Source organism: Dunckerocampus dactyliophorus, chromosome 3 (genome assembly GCF_027744805.1).
Source record: "Dunckerocampus dactyliophorus isolate RoL2022-P2 chromosome 3, RoL_Ddac_1.1, whole genome shotgun sequence".
Taxonomy (NCBI): domain Eukaryota; kingdom Metazoa; phylum Chordata; class Actinopteri; order Syngnathiformes; family Syngnathidae; genus Dunckerocampus; species Dunckerocampus dactyliophorus.
In genome coordinates, this window is record NC_072821.1 from 34,726,019 (window position 1) to 34,746,206 (window position 20,188).

Sequence of the window (20,188 nt, forward strand, 5' to 3'; positions counted from 1 at the left end):
GTTTCAGTAAGTTGCTGTTGGGTTTACGTGAAAGCATACAAATGCTTCATTATTTCCCCAAGGGACTTGCCTTGATGATACAGTGGAACCTCGGTTTATGTTGAAAATGTATGCAAAAATGTAGCATAACATAAAACTAATCCAGTGCAATCTATTTGATATGTGTGTTTACATCACTACACATCAACGTAAATGATTAGTAGTATGAGCTACCACTGCCCCCATTATTTTAACTTTTTGTATTTTTAGTTTCATTTAAATTTATGGAAAAAAGTTACGATGCCTGCCTTCTTGGGCTGGGCGATATGGACCAAAACTCATATTTCGATATATTTAGGTTGAATATCCATCCATATGATATATATCCAGATATTTTTTAGACAAAATCAATGCCAAATATTTGTGTCAAGTTGGTTTATTAAAGGAGCTATTATACAAATTTTTGGGCCATTGTATTGAGTTCTGGACTCCTATAGAGCAGCTATACACGATAACCCGCACAGAAAGCTTTGTAGATCTTCCAGACTCTACGCCTCTTCTTGCAGTGTTTTCTGCCTCCCGCCCAAACGGTCTATATAATGTACTCCACCAGGTAGCCCCCCCCCCGCCGAGCCCACTCCGCTGAGATTGGTCGCGCTCCCAAGCGCTCCCGAGGACTTTCGGACAGCAGCCGAACCGCTTTTGTCTGATTACTTACACAAAATAAACACAGTTAGGACACTGATAGATTGTTACTTACCGCTTGCTCTTCTGACTCTTCAACACGACCAAGTAACGCTGGAAAGGTGTCGGACTTCAGCAACAGTTTGGCGGATAGTCCAGCTTCCTATTGGCCCATGTTCACAAAACAGCTCCGTGTGAAATGCCGTTGATAAATGAGCATATTTTTCTCTTGCTGGCCGGGAATCAGCAACTCCAACCACTTCTGCCTGATGCTTGCCTCTTTAGGCGCACCCGAACAAACATTTCCTGGGAGCCATATTGCTAACATGGTGAACACAGCAGAGCGAAGAAGAGCAGCGGGAGGGCAGGCCTATAGTGTTTGTCTAGGTATGCCCATATAAGGAAGTCCAGGTTGCATTGACATCACTGGAACTCGGTGTTAAAAAAAAATCTGTAAAACACAGCGTGCAGAGCCGTCCAAAACTGCTTTCTGGTCTCAATTCCAAATACCAAAACCTCATTATCTGACGCATCATTGGCATCGTTTAACACGAGAATAGGTTGTGCAAAGCATCATGCAAGATGCACATAAAAAAAATCATACCTAAAAATAGCCTCTAAAATAAAGTAGGCCATTCTCTTTTGAAATAAATATAGAAAAAGTCAAATAACATCTTTTTTGTAACAAACATTTAGCTACGCTCCAATCCTCAGCTGATAACAAAAGAGCAAAATATGAAGGAGTGCCCGGTTCAAAAGGACATTTTATAATTTCAAAAATACTTTAAATTGAACAGTCATATTTTTTAGGTAAACATTTTTAGAAGACACATGCATGTCCTTATTTTGTACCTGTCAACTGCATCAGGCTTAGCAACTGTCTGTCTAACTTCCTTGTACGTTGACTTTGTTGTGCTAAATAATTGTGACTGCGAAGCTCGCTTGGCTTTGTGAGTCCGTCGTTTTTAGCGATGTGATAGAACACCTCTTTATAATAGCACACCACTTTGCTTTTTCTTTCATGAGCAACGCAACAGGGGCGCAGACAGCGCGCAACTTCACACATTCCTCGTATTGGAGTTTGTGCCAAGTTTGAAGGTGGCAAATTTTTTTACGCTCTGAATTCGAAGTACCTCCACATTACTGAGCTACCGCTTATTCCTTGCTGACTTCTTCCACCGCAGACGCTCGCTTCGATTGGAGCCGCCGTGCTTCTGCTCCGCCCCTCCTCTCTCCTCCTGCATGCAGGGATGAGGGAGATACAGCACAAATCCAGTCTATTTCGATATCAGCAATATGCTTGGTTTTGATATCGTGCTTAAAGTAAATATCAATATTTTTAAAATATCGATACTATATCGCCCAGCCCTACCGCCTATGTTGTGCAAGTTCTGACTGAAACAAGGACGGGAGGTACATTCTTGCTCTCAGCTCGTCCATCAATGGACATTCTCAACAAAGACAACACACTTCCGCCCTTCAAAACAAGAGGACTGTTTGCTACATCCTGTCTAATTAGCGTGTCCACACACACACACAGATTTCATCGGGCCCTAGTCATTGTCCATTGTCCCCATCTCTGTCGTCCGTCTATGACATCATCAGCGGTTGTTTGCTAACTAACACAGTTATGCCACAAGTTTCTGCTTTTCTTATTGGTCACGGATGCAAAACAACCCGCATTTTGATATTGAATTCAAGAAATAACTGAAGAAAATAACCATCTTTGTCAACAACCAAGTCTTCAGTCAAAGTAAAAGTGATGTTCAATGTTCATTTATGCCTTTCATTTATTCATGTCATTTCATTTTCTGTTTGTAAAACTAAAGAAAAAGCGTTTTCTTAATATTTTTGGGTGTCCAGAACGGATTAATTAGATGTGCATTATTTCTTGTGGGAAAACTTACTTCCATTAGAGCAGTGATTCTCAACTGGTGGGTTGTGGCACTGTTTTCAGTGTAATTATTAGAGGGACTGCTTGCAACTCAAAATGGGCTCATTTTGAGGGCTCAAAATGACACCGCCAGCGCACAGCAAAGGTTCCTGCGCATGTGTGTTGCCTGGGGCACAGCTTACATGCTCTGAGCAGGAAGAGGGCGGGATTTCATGTTTGCAACACCTTCAAATGTTAGCGCCCTGTAGGCAGCCATGTAACCCTTGCGAACAGGCTTTTTCCATTTAAAATTTAAATAAATAAATGTGATTTATTAGTTAAATAAGATATTTGAGAAGTTTACGTTCCTCAATTTGTGTCGCCGCTTGTCATTGACGGGTGATGGTGGGTCCTGCAGCCAAGCCGGTTGAAAAATCAGTGGGTTAGAGTATATTTCGGTTTGAGTCTGACCTTCTGGAATCTACTATTTCAGTATTATTACCTTGAAACCAAAAAATGACTCTCCCTTTTAGGATCATCTTTGTCTGAAATAGCTTGTTGCCAATTTGGGAAGTTGTCAAGTGTAAGGCTTTGGTTTATCACAGTGCTTGTGGACATGAGACGTGATTATAAGAGATGAAAGCAATTATTCCAGCATTGTTGAACCTTTAAGGGTTGTACAATGAGTCCAAAGTAACACATAATAACATGCTCTGACATTACCAGGCCCCCTAATGGGTCCTGTTTCTTTTGGAGTCCCGGCCTGCCTTCTTTGAACTTTCTTCTCTTGTCTACAGCAGCAACATGGCAATACAAATAAGCATCTGTGCGCTGGCAGCTTATAGGAGGAGACAGTCTATTTGTGGAGCCTGTGGCTAGGTTAATCCCTAATGATACAGGCCCTCCGCTCTGCTCCCCTACCTCTTCTCTCGTCTTCATGGCAATTGTATGCATGCTGATAAGCCATCAATTCATATTCATGTTATTGTACGCCACAAAAATGTCTGCATGTTGAAAGTGTATTTTTCAATCCAGGCAATCAACAATACCCCAGTTTCCCAAAGATTAAAACTTAAAAACAAATATCCAAGACTTGTTCCAGATGTATTATTACTTTTTAAAAACATATTTGCAACGATGTAATTCCATTCGTAGAGGATCATAGCACTTCCTGAGGCATCCAGTCAGCTTCCTCTGGTGGCATGTGCATACTGCTCACGGCCACTGTCTGATTTGCATAATTGGCCATTACGAATGTGCATCTCACTTTTATGGACGCTGTGGGAGACAACAAGTGAGCAAAATCATTGAAAAGCAAAACAAATATGTTTAGAAATTACAGTAGGGCTGTCAATCGATTAAAATATTAATCGATTAATTGCATTTTGGCTATAGTTAACGCATAATTAAACTCAATCACAAAAGAAAGCCGTTTTTATTTATAATAGAGCTCGACCGGTATGGGAGTTTTGGGGCTTATGCCGATACCGATATAGGGGGCTGAAAAAAGCCAATAACCGATATATGAAATGGGAGCATTGATACACAAAGGATATATACTGTACATGAACATAAATTCGTATACTACCCAAAATACGATTCAACAGGAAGAAGCAGAAGACTACCAAATGAAAACAAGGAAGTTTAATTAGTAAGACTGTAAACATAAGGACATGCCTCTTTTTGATTTACTTTTACGTGTTGCCACAAATTCGTAGTGTTCTTTGCTTTGCTGGTGCTGGAGCCCTGGCTAACTTGCACACTGCACATGTTGCATCTAACGTAACGCCTCCACACCTTACTCTTCCCCTTGAAAATATGTACATTTAGTGCATTTTGGCAGTTAGCCTAGAATTTGATACGATAGTTGAGCATTTTAAAATAAAACCAAGTGGCTGCATTGGGCTGAAAGTGATAATGCATAGACTAATGTGAGGTGTTTATCAAAGGCTTATTCACAAAAACATCTTACCAATGTCAATAAGTCATATTTACTAGCTACTGAAAAATCCTACCTGCAGCCACTGAGTATTTGCAAACAGCTCAAAAACAAATGCTGACTCAAACATTAAAAAGTGGGGAGAAAAAAAAGTTGACTACAAACAAAATAAGAAATAATCAAAACATGCGTCACATCACTAGATTTAATGCAAGGGACTAAACTACATTTTATGTTAGCATGTAGCTGCCTTCATTCAAAAATGCAATATATCAAATGGCAACTAAATACATTACTTGGAACATTCAAACATTCAAAATGATTAGCATGAAGACATTAACTTGTGAATGTATGAGCCCCTGTAAATCCTGCATGAAAGTATTAAGTGACGTGTGCCGCTGTGTATATCTGCGTATATCTTTCTTTAACAGTCTTAGATAATGGTGGACATGTGTATTAAAAATAGCATCTATGTTTATCTCACAGAGATGCAACGTATACGACGGTAAAGTGCTGTAATACACTCTCTAAAACTAGAATGTTAATTTTATTTCTACTTTGAAACCAGTAAATGGCATTGCTTACACAAGCTGGTAAAAGTGCGTGCTATTATTCGGTAATAAGGAAGTGAGGTTGTTTTACAAAAACTGAATTTCTTCAGTGGAATTCTCCAAAACAATGGTAAATGTGGAACATTTAAATAACTCTTTTTCAGTCACATTAACCCCAAAACGGGTTTTGATTTCAACTTTCAATTGAGTCACCACAATGTGCCAAATATCATGATCAAGATATGTCATTATATTATTGTCAAACTGCCAAACTGTGCAAAAAAAGTAAAAGCGAACACATTTTGGTGTTTCTTTTTGCTCAGTGAGAGAAATCTAGCCTCTGTTGAGCTTTAACCAGTGCATCAAAGTCAGGTTGAATGTCTGAGGTAGCGATGCAAAGCACATGTGACAGATGATCATCAGTGAGTGAGGATCTGTACCTGGTTTGGTCAACTTCATTACTGAGAACGTTTGTTCACATATGTAGGTAGATCCAAAAAGAACCAACATCTTCTGAGCATGTTTCCTTATGTTTGGAAAGTTCTCCTCCTTGGGGGATGAGTAGAACTCCAGCAGTGATGCTGACTTAAAGTGCTCTGCCAGTACGGTATCAGACTGCAAGTCAATGAGCTCCAGCTGAACATCACTGGGTGCATTATCCACAGTACATGCAAAGGTAGAGCAAATCAGGTGCATTTCATCCTCAATGTTTTTGAAATCTTCAAATCACCTTGAAAACTCACCGTGCAGGTCTCCTAACATGGAAGGAGTACCTGCAGAGCTGACCAGCTGATAGTTTGACTTCTTTTAGGGTTTGCATGTGAGTGAGAGTGTTGTTCTCTAGTTGACTTGAAAGAAACTGAAACTTTATCATGAAAGCCTTCACAGGGTTATGCATTTCATGAACAAAAAGGCTTTTTGCCTTGCATTTTAGTGTTCAGTTCATTCATAAGTGCAGCCACATCCACAACAAATGCTAAATCTGCCATCCAGTCCACATCTGAGAGCTCAGAGATGTTTTTGCCTTTCATCTCACAAAACACTTGAATCTCTGCTTTCAGGTCCCAAAATCTTTTCAACACATTGGCCAGGCTGAGCCATCTGACAGCTGTGTGGTACCTGACGTCAGCATGTTCATTATCATGCTCCTCTAAAAGTCCAACAAACTGCCTGTGATTCCATGCTCGTGCCCTGATAAAGTTAACTGTTTTCATTAAAACATCAACAACATGGTTACGTTTTAGCACTGACTTGCACAACATCTTGATGTTGCTGCGTCGAGTTCTGTCACTTTATTTTGGATCTATTTCAAAAGTCCGACATTTTTCCCTGTTAGATTCGGACAACCATCAGTAGTGACACCTACCAGTCTGTCCCATTTCAGTCCAGGCTTGTCCATGCATGCGTTTGCCTCCTTGAACAGATCACTGCCTGTTGTTTGTCCTTTCATTCGGCTCACTGCTGCTAGCTCCTCCGTATTCTTGAAGTCCCGTGTTATTCCTCGGAGAAATACAAGTAATTGGGCAGTGTCACGGACATCACAGCTCTCATCCAAATCCAAGGAGAAAAAGTCAAAACCTTCCACTTTTGAGTTGAAGTTTGAAATTCTATGCGATGTCCTCTACCCATTTCTCAAATGCGTAGAGTGTCTTCATTCTGTGGGCATATTAGTGCTGCAGAATCCACCAAGCACTCCTCGACAAACTCACCCTCTGAGAATGGATGACAGTTTTTAGCGATTTTGTGAGCTATTACAAAGCTGGTCTTGGTCACTGCATCCCGGGCTGCGTGTAGCCTTGTTTTGCTAGCTTTGCTCTGCTCAGCCTCATTCAAGTTTCTGTATTTCTCCGCGTGTTTTGTCTCATAATGATGACTCAAATTGTACTCCTTAAACACGGCGATCTGCTCACCACAAACTAAACACACGGGTTTACGCTTGACTTCATAAAATAAATATTTCGAGGTCCATATTTTCTCGAAACTTCGGCATTCAGCGTCCACCTTTCTTTTTTTGGCATGTGCGAACATGTTGGTGACAATGACTTCACATGCACTCATTGACCTGTTTTACATATGACGTATACGACGTACCTATGTACACTGATATCAATAAATGGGCTTCAAAGTAAAAGCATTGCCGTGATTATGTAACATTTGAAACTAGGTTTTATTTTCTCAATTCCAAGCAACCTTTCGCGGGCCGGTCAGAGTTGGGCTGCGGGGCGGATTTGGCCCGTGGGCCTTAAAATGCCCGGGTCTGCACTAAAGTGTAGTGATATATTGTTTTACTAAGTCACTGCTTACCATGCATGCAGTTTCTTTTCTCGTTCGTCTCCTCCTACAGCGGACTGAGTGAGCGAGCGGGCAGAGCGAGAGCGCTGCTGTCTGTGTGTGAGGGGGAGGGACAAGGTAGCAGACAGCAGAGAGAGACACAGGCAGGGAGCAACAATCTCCGCACAGCAAAAAAAAGTTAATATACCTGTTACATATTTACCAATGTCGATTAATCGGGGAGACGTCTTAATCGGCCCGCCGATATATCGGTCGGGCTCTAATCTAGTTTTTCATACACCTATCAACATGAGACTACATAATATGTTTGCTTTATCATTTTTTTAAACAGCTCAACACAAAATGGACCTCAATGTCTAAAAAAAGCAAACACAATGTACAACAAGTAGACATTTGTGAGGTTGACCGTCCATCACTCAAATATTCTCTTCAAGCAAATAGCTGTCTTCGGCTATGCCTGCTGGTACTAGCAGATTGTAACCCAAATTTTAGCTCACAGTTCAAAGCAAAAATTCAGCCCAGAGACAGCTCGCATCTAAAAAAAACACTCGTTAGTTGGGAGACTTGTCTGCCAAGGTACCGCTGTATAAATGACAATAAAAAATACCTGCAGTGCTCCAGTACCTTCTGTCTTCTCTTTGGCATATGAGAGGCGACGTACTCCGTGACAACTCAACTCACAGCGACAGTAGATACAAATAACTTTGGTCTTGTCGACAAAGCCATCTGCCAGGGCTTTGGAGCAAGACAAAAGGTGGGGGGGATGCACAGCAGTACTAGCTGCTTGTTAAGAAGAGCGATACATGCTTTCGTGTCTCTAAAAGTGTCTAATAAGACCAGAAAAAGGCGCTCTAGATTTGTCGCTAGTTGCTTTTTTGAGGGGTCTGAATACTTGCTAAGTATCACTAAGTTGGCAACACTGATGCCTCCTTGTACGTCTTTTTATTCCCTGGCAGACCAGGTGCACATGAGGTGTGTTAAGCAGCAGAGTTACTGTGCAGAGTTGGAACGACAAGCTACATTCAGTCCCATCATAATGTGTTTATGAGCGAGGGCAAACAGGTAGCGCCAAATCTATTTGTGGCCACCACATATAAATGAATGTATGGCCAACGCTGCTTAGTGTGCACTTTGGTGCAGTTGGCTTCGCATTCACACTGGTATTTTTGTCGTTGGGCCGGAGGCTGCGCAGTCAGAACATTTACATAAAGTAAGATCATGATTGGCAACTTTTGAAACATATTACACGACAAAAATGAACTAGACAAAAACAAACAAAATGCCATCTACCGGGTTCAATATGTTGGCTATTATTCTATTCTATTATTTTTACCAGTTCAGATTTCGCTAAAAGCTTGTAAAATGACCCATACGAGGACCAAAGAACGGACCAGTGTTAAAATTACAGTAAATGTATTCATAAATTACATATATAGCGTGCTGTGAAAAAGTGTTTGCACCCTTCCTGATTTTTTTTTTTTGCATGTTTTTCACACTTTAATGTTGCAGATCATCAAACAAATTTGAATATTAGTAAGTGACAACACAACTGAACACAAAATGCAGTTTTTAATGAAACTTTGTATTGTTAAGGCAGAAACTAAATTCAAACCTACATGGCCGTGTGTGAAAAGGTGATTGTGCCCCCTGTTAAATCATAACGTAACTGAGATTACTTGAGATCCATCAGTCTGGAAAAGGTTATAAAGCCATTTCTAAAGCTTGAAAGCTTTTTGAACCACAGTGAGAGCCATTATCCACAAATGGCAAAAACATGGAACAGTGTTGAACCTTCCCAGGAGTGGCCGTCCAACAAAAATGACCCCAAGAGCGCAGCGACGATTCATCCAAGAGGTCACAAAAGACCCCACAACAACATCCAAAGAACTGCAGACCTTACTTGCCTCAGTTAAGGTCAGTGTTCATGACTCCACCATAAGAAAGACACTGGGCATGGCAGAGTTCTAAGACGAAAACCACTGCTGAACAACAACAAAAAAATTTAAGGCTCGTCTCAGTTTTGCCAGAATACTTCTTGATGATCCCCTTTGGGAAAATACTCTGTGGTCTGACGAGACAAAAGTTGAACTTTTTGGAAGGTGTGTCCAGTTACATCTGGAGTAAAAGTAACGCCGCATTTCAGAAAAAGAACATCATCCCAACACTAAAATATGGTGGTGGTAGTGTGATGGTGTGGGGCTGTTTTGCTGCTTTAGGACCTGGAAGACTTGCTGTGATAAATGGAACCATGAATTCTGCTGAAGGAGAATGTGCGGCCATCTGTTGGTGTCTTCGGTCCCCGCTTGTTTGTGCACACCAGGATTGGGCAAATTGCCTGGCTTGTTTGCATTATGTCTGGCCACAACTATGACATGCTGTGGTGTGTATACGATGTTTATCCAGCGTTATAGTTTGTATTTAAAAAAATGCAATTATAGCTTGATGTGAGCATTGTTCAACACTCTCAGCTGAAGTTTAATGCCTTGCATTTTCTTTGTTCTCGTTATTTTCATCTATTGTTGTTTGTTTGGTACCACCCAGCGCTGAGGCCGTCCTGGCTTACATGGCGCTGCACGTTTGTCAGCAGCCATCAGCGTCTGGAACGATTTGGCAAGAGGGAGCTCTTGTTGACTCCTGTGATGATTTTTGTTAAGCAGTTCTGTTGCCGTGGAAACCTGCCACATTCGTGATGGACATGGCTGGATAACCATTTGGGCATAATTGAGTGCTTCCAACTAGAAAACAAAGACAGACATTTCAGTGACCACCCTTCTGTTGGTTTGGGTGACATGGCTGAAAACGGGCTTTTCTGTGATTCATGTAAATATACATAATTGTGGGCTTTGTTGCTGATGAAATGGTACAATTTGTGATTTTTTCTCTTTTGCATAACACAGTGCAGCATTTCAGATGTAATTTCATGAGAGGTAGACCCTTGGTCTTTAGGAGGCTGCACAGATTTGTAATGATATTCAGCACAACTTGGGTAGCTGAGGTCAAAGCAGTCCAGGTGCTTCTATTAAGATTCAGATTCAGAGATTCAAGAGTTTTATTGTCATGTGCATGGTAAAACAGCAGTTATACCATGCAATGAAAATCTTATTCTGTTCATACTCCCAAGAAAAGAAAGGAAACACAAGAAAGAATAAGAACATAAGAAACATAAACACATAAACATAAATACCAATAAATTAAGCAACAACAACAGAAGAGACATTAATACAAGCAAATAATACAAACAAACAAATAAATAAATAAATAAATAAATAAATAAATAAAGTGCTATGAGTGTGTGCGTGTGTTGCGTGCGGCGTGTGCGAGTGCTTCGTTGAGAAGCCTGATGGCCTGTGGGTAAAAGCTGTTTGCCAGCCTTGTGGTCCTGGACTTCAAACTCCTGTAGCGTCTGCCTGACGGTAGGAGTGTGAATGATGAGTGTTGTGGATGTGTGCTGTCCTTGATGAGGTTGTGTGTTCTTCGTAGGACTCTAGATTTATAAATGTCTTGCAGTGAGGGGAGGGCTGCCCCAACAATGTTCTGTGAGGTCTTGATCACCCGCTGGAGTGCCTTCCTATCACGTGTTGTACAGTTACCGTACCAAACAGTGATGGAGGCGGTAAGGACACTTTCCATAGTGCATCTGTAGAAGCAACTCAGGATTGTGGTGGACATGCCAAATTTCCTCAGTCTTCTCAGGAAGTACAGTCTCCTTTGGGACTTCTTCAGAATTTGTTGGGTGTTGTGAGACCAGGTGAGGTCCTCGCTGATGTGTGTGCCAAGGAACTTGAAGGTTTTCACCCTCTCCACCTCAGTCTCATCAATAAACAGGGGTCTATGCAGCTCCTTTTCCCTTGTTCTTGGGTCGATGATCATCTCTTTGGTCTTATCTGTATTGAGAAGGAGATTGTTATCACGACACCAAGCTATGAGGTCCGCCACCTCTCTTCTGTATGATGTTTCAACACCACCAGTGATCAGTCCGATGACTGTAGTGTCATCCGCAAATTTAATGATGCTGGTGTTGTTCTGGGAGGCCACGCAATCGTAGGTGAAGAGCGTGTAGAGGAGTGGACTCAGCACACACCCCTGTGGGGTCCCAGTGCTCACAATTCTTGAGCTGGATGTGCGATTGTGGACTCTGACTGACTGGGGTCTGCCTGTGAGAAAGTTAAACACCCAGTTACAGAGGGAGGGTGACAGGCCAAGTGTGAGGAGCTTATTTGTGAGTTTGTGGGGGCAGACTGTATTAAAAGCAGAGCTATAGTCTATAAATAGCACTCTGACGTATGTGTCCTGGCCCTGTAGGTGAGAAAGGGCTGTGTGGATGGCAGTGTTGACTGCATCATCCGTGGACCGGTTCTGGCGATATGCAAACTGTAGAGGGTCCACAGTTGCCGCCGGGATGCTCTTTTTGATGTGGGTCATGACTATTCTTTCAAAGCACTTCATAACAATAGGAGTGAGTGCTATAGGGCGATAGTCATTCAAGCAGGTCACGTTGCTCTTCTTGGGTACGGGCACTATGGTGGTGGACTTAAAGCAGGTCGGTACAGATGCTTGTGCAAGCGACAGGTTAAATATGTCAGCAAGCACATCAGCTAGCTCTGATGAGCAAACCCGAAGTGCACGTCCTGAGATGTTGTCTGGCCCTGCTGCTTTTCGTGGGTTTGTTTTGTTTAGAACCCTGCGCACATCAGCTGATGTCACCATGAGAGGTGAGTCCTGTGTGCTCCCCAGGTTCAGCCACACTCTCTGCTCATCAGGAGTTTGGGTGTCAAAGCGGGCATAGAACTCGTTCAGCTCATCTGGAAGTGTGGTATGGCTGGACGTGGCTACGCTACTGCTGTCGATAGTCTGTGATGTGCTGGAGCCCCGCCCACATGCGCCGAGGGTCTGAGGTGGAATAGTAGCCCTCCAGCTTCTGTCTGTACTGTCTTTTGGCCTCCCGTATGGACCTCCTCAGGTCATATCTGGCCTTTTTGTAGTCATCAGCGGTGCCCATGACAAATGCAGTCGAACGAGCACGTAGCTTAGCCCTTACATCACAGTTCATCCACTGTTTTTGGTTAGGGTATTTTCTGTAATACTTGCTGGTGGTAACAGTCTCTATACATGTGCTAATGTAGCCAGTAACAGCAGAAGCATATTCATCCAAATCAACAGTACAATCTTCCCTCCCCGCTGCAGTTTTAAACACATCCCAGTTTGTGCAGCCAAAGCAGTCCTGAAGTACTTGATCAGTTTCTTCATTCCACACTTTAACTGCTGTACGTACAGGGGGAGCTTTTTTAAGAAGTTGTCTGTATGTTGGATAAAGGAATATAGAGATGTGGTCAGCCTTACCAAAGTGGGGTCTTGGAACAGCCTTCAAAGCACCTTTCATGTTGCAGTAGACTTGGTCCAGGATGTTATTTTCCCTTGTGGGAAAGCTCACATGCTGGTAATATTTGGGGAGGACAGTCCTGAGGTTACAGTGGTTGAAATCGCCAGATATAATGAATACAGCGTCTGGGTGTTTGGTCTCGTGTTTATCAATGATGTCATGCAGGAGGCCTAGTGCATTAGCAGTGTTAGCTCGTGGTGGGATGTAAACAGCAGTTAAATACACAGCGCTAAACTCACGAGGTAAATAAAAAGGTCTGCATTTCACCATCAGCAGCTCAATGTCCTGCGAGCAGTGCTTTTCCATCGTCTGTACGTCTGTGCACCACCGTTTGTTTACGTAAACACAGACGCCGCCACCTCTGTGTTTACCAGACGCTAAAGTCCGATCTCCCCGGTAAGCAGCAAATGATTCCAACTGGATCGCCGAGTCCGGTATATCCTCCGTCAGCCAGGTTTCTGTGAAGGTGAGGACACAGCATTCCCTGATCTCACGTTGAGCTGTAATCCTTGCTCGTAGTTCGTCCATCTTGTTTTCAAGAGAGCGGACGTTGGCTAGCAGCAGGCTTGGTAGCGGTGGCCTCGTCGCTCTAGCTTTTAGCCTAGCATGCAGGCCGGCTCGCTTGCCTCGTTTACGCCTCGGATGCTTTGCTCGCCGGGTATTCAGCTCACCAGGCCCGCAGGCTGCTGCGTTCTCTCGGCGCAGAAGAAAGGCAAAGTCTGAGAGGCTAAATGAAAGTTCATGGTGAACCCTGCCGATGTTCAAAAGTGTCTCTCTGTTGTAATGTACTGCGTGAGTGTGTTGAATGTCCAAAATGAACAATAAAATAGCAAAAAATAGAAAAACCCGGGAGAGTGTCACAGAGACGTCTGCCACGGAGGGCGCCATCTTTGATTCTATGTGCCATGTAGCCTGATGTTTCCAAAAGTTGAGTTGACCTGGTTTATCCTGGTGAGCATGTTGCAAGAGATGATGTGACAATGACACACGGTTAGGCCTGCCGCGATAATCAATAAATCAATGAGCCGCACTATAAATAAAAACAAACTTGATAATTGTTCTGGCCTTGATGTTGATGATGATGATCAACATGTGCATGCGTGTTTGTTGTCCTCCTCTCTCTCTACCAAACAGGCTGAATGACAAGAGGGTTCACTCTGCACCTGTCTCACCCCCTGGGAGCGTTGGTTCTATCGCGGAATGAACGGAGTGAGTGAACCCTCCTGTCAGTCATTCAGTGTCTTTGCTACGCGGGTCTGCTGCATATTGCAGGTGCGGTTGCCACACACATGTCCGTCAAAACAAAAAGAAAACACAATAAAAGCACGACAGGTCTATGGCATACATACTGTATGTAGCATCATTACCATTTGCTCTTCTTTTCATGTGGATTGAAACTAGCGAGTGCTGCACCGATGCGCCGTAGAGTTATTTGTTTATTTTTGAGGTACAGCTGTGAGAAGCTTTGCTTAACCTGGCTGTGCTCCACAGCACAATCTTGCTTGAGTAGTGAAACAAGGTAACACATAGCAGGGTCCTACTAGACACACTGGTGTCTGTTGATTGGTCCACAGAGAAGTGTCACTACCGTGTTACAAGGAGAATGGAATCTTAAGGACACAAGTACAGTGGCCTAAGAGAGCATTCATGTCAGGGATTCAATGTCAATGCTGCATTCCTCTTTGTCGTCTCTGAGAGAATGTGCAGGCTATACTGTGGCACACACACTATCACCATTCAATCTGCTGACCCCGTAAGCCACATCAGGGTTTACCATTCCAGTGTACTGTAGCAAACTCAACTGAACTGTACTGCTTTTTGGAACTGTGGCTCATGTTGAAGATGAGAAGAGCAATCACTCTGTGTTGCTTAGGACGGAATGTGTTTGGTGTTTGTACCTTACTCCCAAATTCAGTCTTTTTCAGCTCCGATATGAACAGAGATTTCGGGTCCTACAGAGGCGGAAAAGAAAACAACAGGCAGAGGTATTTCAGAGTCAGAGAATCTAGAAGGCTAAGAGGTGGGGGATGGGAGGACAGAGGAGAGGAGGATGGGAAGGGATCTGACACTCAAAACCGAGCCCTCTAGCTGAGAGTGGGAGCTTTATATAATGGCCAGGTAGTGTGCAGGCCTCCACCCCCACGCCTACACAACCTTTGCACACCCACACATACACAAACACACACACTCTACACAACCTTTGCAAAAACTGCTTGGAACAACATTATTAGCCTCACCAGCTAGCAGTCTCATGGGACTTCACTGAACTGCATTATTGTGCACCTTCTTCAGCATTTTTCAAACACAGCATACTGTTCATATGCTACGTGCACCTCAATTGCAAGCAATAATGGTAGCTTAAACCTTTATTTTCAAGTTCTTAGGACCCCTTGGAAAAACAGATTGTTTAGATCTAGATAGGGTCTGTTCACCTGACAACTGGCACTTGGTTTGTGGTGGTTTAGGGTCTGAAAAGGCACTTAAAAACTGGTGACAATGTGGGAGTGCGGCTCAAGATAATACTAGGGGTGTCACAAGACGAGACCATATACGGGACTGGGTCTACGAGAACGAGACGAGACGGGATTTTAACATTACTAAGTAACAAAATTGCAAAGAAAAAGAAATAAATATCTGACAAAATATTGCAATCTAACAATTGAATCCACTATGTTACCTTGCATTGCGACTCACGAGGCTACACTCTTCTGCACTCTTGTGTGTATGCTACTGGCCCCGCCTACACCCACTGAGACAGAGAGACGTTCATGCCGTTGTTTAAAGGAACAATCGCGCTAAGGTGCTGAAACCAATGCACAGAGTGAACTCTCTTCCTGCCTGTTTGGAGGTGGCGAGAAAGGAGGAAAACAGAAGCGCATGCATAGATAGGCCTGTCATGATAAGAAATTTCGCTGGATGATAATTGTCCTACAAATAATTGACGATAAACAATATTACTGTCAACATTATTTTGAGAGCATTTTTTCTGAATGTAATGATAATATATGGCATAATAATGCGGGTACACCGTATCAAAAGCAATAAACTTTCATTTCTAAAGAGTATTTAACATGTATGTAATGTAATTGGAATGTCAATAGCTTTTAAATAAAATTAATTTGACAAACAAACAACATAATAAAACAAACAAAAAAGACAAAAACACCGCAATGAAAATAAGTGTCTCTTTTAGCAACAATTGCACTTAAATATTTAATCATCAATCACAAAAATATTTAATCAATGTCACCCAAAAAATGGAGAAATAACCCGGAAATGCAAAGTTGGTGCACAATGAGGTGTTATACTTCAGGTGTCATGGCAGCTCAAACGTCAATACCACCGTTTTCTGAATTAAAACGGAAAAAGTGAATGTAGGATTTCATAGGTCCCTAGTTTCCTAGTGTGTTTTTTAATGAAGTCATGTGGCAGACTGGCATATTGAGGGCTGCACACAGCAGTCATTTGGCCAGCCAAGGCAATCACTGCGAGTGTGATGATCTCTGGTGCCGTGCATGGGTTCTCATGTTGTGCGGGTATTTGAACATATCTGCAGATCTGTGGCATGCATGAACTGTCTTTCTAACTGCCCTCTGCGTGTGTGTGCTTAGTTAAGCTGAGCCCTTGCATGATAACAGTGGAATATTGTGTGTACATCTGTGTTTGTGTTCTAGATTTTCCTGTTTGCAATAATCTGTGGTATGTTCTGTGTTGATGCGCCTCGGTCATGAAAACTTAATTACTAATGAGTGAATTCCATTTACACGGGGCCTGGAATGATGTATGCTGGCTGGCTTTCAATGTATTGTGACTTCCTGGATTGGGCTGAACATTTACGATATGAAAGATGCTGCACAGCATCAGGTGTTGTGCAGACAATGCTGCACTATTTGATACAACCAAGCCATGTGCAGCAGTTGTATGGCTGCACTAGTGCACAATAGAAACCAGCGGTGTAACAATACATGTGTTTGTATTCTCATTTTTCGGTACGGAGCCTCCGCTTCGGCACAGCTGCGTACTGATTTCCCACACGGTACGCATTACAAGTGAGGGACAGGAAGTGTACATTTCGGCGGATGAAACCAGCCTTTGGTTAGCGATAGTGCCAAGGAGAATCTGGGACCTGAAGACCCTCTTCTGTTGTTAAAGTCTCCTGTTTCTGAACACTTAAACATAAACGTGCAAATACAAGCGGAGAAGATGAAAGCGGCATTATCGAACAGGGCTACAAGCTGAAACTACTTGTACTAATGCTTCACTTTAGGCAATAAGGAGCTTTCCTTTTCTAAAAATAAAACAATAAGCTACACTGTTCAAACTGTTACTGTTACACGGAAAAATAACAGGAGTGTTCACTTACTCCGGTCATTCTGCTATCGAACCAACGCGCCCAGGTGTTGAGACAGATGCACAGAGTGAACTGTCTTGTCATCCTGCCTGTTTGGTGGAGAGAGAGGAGGAAATCAAACACGCATGCACAAAATTATTTAGTTAGTTTTTATTGATTGTGCGATGAATTGATTTATTGATTTTTGTGAAGGCCTCCTTGAGCGTCAATTTCTGGGACATTAAACATTTTAAAACGCACTTGTATTATTTTGTGAGGCAGTTAAATGAAAAACTTTGTTTGTCCAGTCATTTTTTCATTGTACATTTCTTAGAATTCCTGTTAAAATCTTGTCTTGTCTCGTTCTCATGGACACAATCTTGTGTGTCGTCTCGTCTCGTAAGTTGGGTGTCTCGTGACACCCCTAATTATAGGATATTACACTAATTTGCTTTGTCACCTTTAATGCAAAACTCGTACAGCTGATAATAGAGTCTGTCGACCTACACCGGATTGGTTGTAGCATCTTTATTTATTTATTTATTTATTTATTTATTTATTTATTTATTTATTTTAGTGTCCTGTCCAGCCATTAGGGCAGATGGTATTGTTGATCTAAATGCCATTACGTGCTCAACATATTTGCTCTGCCAGCGAAAAGTGTAAGATACTTTTCCCCTGTTATAGTGAAGTAATTTAACTTTATTTGATGTTTAGTTGTTATGCAAATTTGGAGCGGCCGGACAGGAGCAGGAGGGGATAGAGAAGAAGAGAAAAGAAAACAGAGGGGGGAGTGCAGGGACAAGAGGGGGACAATACAGAGAGAGACAAGAACAACAGCAACAACAACGATTGCGGAGACAATAACAAAACAAAAGAAAGAAACAGGACTACATAAAGACTATGATGGAGAGGACAAAATCATATCAACAACCACACTGATAATACTGAATTGAAACTGGAACATGGATGCATACATAAATGTAGATGTTGATTTAGAAAGTAAAATATATGATGTAGACCGGGGTACAAACAAAAACTGACTAATTCCAAATAATAAATGCGAGTATTATATTGAGAAATTGAATGATAAAGTAATGCTGAATGGAACACTGTCTATCATTCATTTCAACAGTAGAAGTATACAATGTAACTTATCAAAAATGAAAGATTACTTAAAGCAAATTAGAAGGCGTTTGAGTATAATTGCAGTGTCAGAAGAATGGATGAAGGATAGATGAAGAAAGGGAGGAAGTTCAGATAGACGGCTATGAACTGTATTATTGAAGATTGAAGAGTTTTATTGTCATATGCATAGTAAACAGGCAGTTATACTATGCAATGAAATTCTTATTCTGTTCATTCTCCCAAGAAAAGAAAGAAAACACAAGAAAAACAATAAGAACATAAAAAACATAAATACCAATAAATTAAGCAACAACAACAGAAGAGACATTAATACAGATAAATAATACAAAGAAATAAAGAAATAAATAAAGTGCTATGAGTGTGTGCGTATGTTGCGTGCGGCGTGTGTGAGTGCTTTGTTGAGAAGCCTGATGGCCTGTGGGTAAAAGCTGTTTGCCAGCCTTGTGGTCCTGGACTTCAAACTCCTGTAGCGTCTGCCTGACGGTAGGAGTGTGAATAATGAGTGTTGTGGATGTGTGCTGTCCTTGATGAGGTCGTGTGTAAACAGAAGGATATAAAAGGTGGAGGTGTACGTATCTTTGTATCTCAACTGTAGTTTAAAATGTAATGTTGTTGCTGTTGACGGTATTATGGAAGTGATCACAGTGGAAATTATTAATGAAAAAGCTAGAAACGTTATCAGCTGTGTTTGTAGATCACCAGGTTCATGTGTTAAAACATTCACAGATACAATAATGGACCTGTTTGACAGGAGTCAGAACAAGATTGTGTTTTTATGTGGAGACGTAAACATTGATCTGGAAAATTCAAGTTCATCGAACACAAGTGATTTCATAAATTCAATGTGTAGCTTGAATCTGTTTCCAATGATATCTCAGCACACAAGAATAACATCAAAAAGTGCAATATGACAGTATTGACAATATTTTCACAAACGCAGTTGATGGAAGAGTAGTGAGTGGGATCATGATAACTGATGTAAGTGATCATTTGCCTGTTTTTACAGTTTATAAAAATGATCAATGCAATACAAAGGACATTACCTCAGAAAAATGAATAAGAAACAGATCCAAAGAAGCTTTGGAGGCACTGAAAGAAAGCTTAAAAAACAGAAATTGGATGGAGTGTATGTGCATGATGTAAATATAGCTTATGATTTATTTATGACGATACTGATTGGTTTGTATGAAAAACTAGAAAGATGCTTTCGACAAACCATGGATGAATAAAGGATTACAAAATCTCTGCAAGAAAAAAAAGATAGATAGATGTTTTTTAAAATCAAGGTCGACAGAAGCAGAAGACAGGTATAAGAAATATAAAAATAAATTAGTATGGATAATTAGAGGACACAAGAAGGAATACTATGGTAATTTACGACATAAAAATAGAAACAACATGAAGGCTACTTGGGGAATAACAAATAGTGTAATAAAAAATGCTAAAAGAGAATCAGCTCTTCCAAATTATTTTGTGAAAAATAATTTTGACATTCCTGATAAAACTGAAAATAAATGGGTTTAATAACTTTTTTTGTAAATGCAGGCCCTAGTCTTGCAGCAAACATATCTACAATAAAAGGCAATGTAAATAAAAACACAATAATGGATAATGTGGACAGTATTTTTATTTTGGTAAGGTAGAAAAAGAAGAAATACTGAATATTGTCAAAAGTTGTGCAAGTAAAGGATCCACTGACGTGATACATATGAGCATGATATTGGTAAAGAATATCATTGAATTGGTTATTGAACCATTTCCATTCATTTGTAATCTATCTTTTTTGTCAGGGGTATTTCCTGACAATCTGAAAATAGCCAAAGTAATTCCAATTTATAAAAATGGAGATGAACATGCTTTTTCCAACTACAGACCAGTGTCCTTGCTTCCACAATTTTCCAAAACATTAGAGAAATTGTTTGGAACCAGGTTAGACAAATGTATAGATAGATGCAATATGTTAAGCAATAAGTCAGCATGGATTTAGAAGCAACCACTCCACATCAATGGC

At 41.4% G+C, this 20,188-nt stretch overlaps 1 protein-coding gene across 4 annotated transcripts in view; it reads left to right on the forward strand.

Moving 5' to 3' along the window:
- Positions 1-20,188, forward strand: part of LOC129178090 (E3 SUMO-protein ligase PIAS1-like) — a 78,125-nt gene that overhangs the window by 19,650 nt on the left and 38,287 nt on the right. Inside the window, exon 1 of one of the 4 annotated variants that reach the window (XM_054769865.1) lies at positions 12,066-13,907. The exons of the other annotated variants lie outside the window; for them this stretch is intronic. Coding sequence (XP_054625840.1) covers positions 13,899-13,907 — 9 coding nt within the window. The 5' untranslated portion in view covers positions 12,066-13,898. Of the gene's footprint in view, positions 1-12,065; positions 13,908-20,188 lie in introns of those variants that run through there. 4 annotated transcript variants of the gene reach the window in all.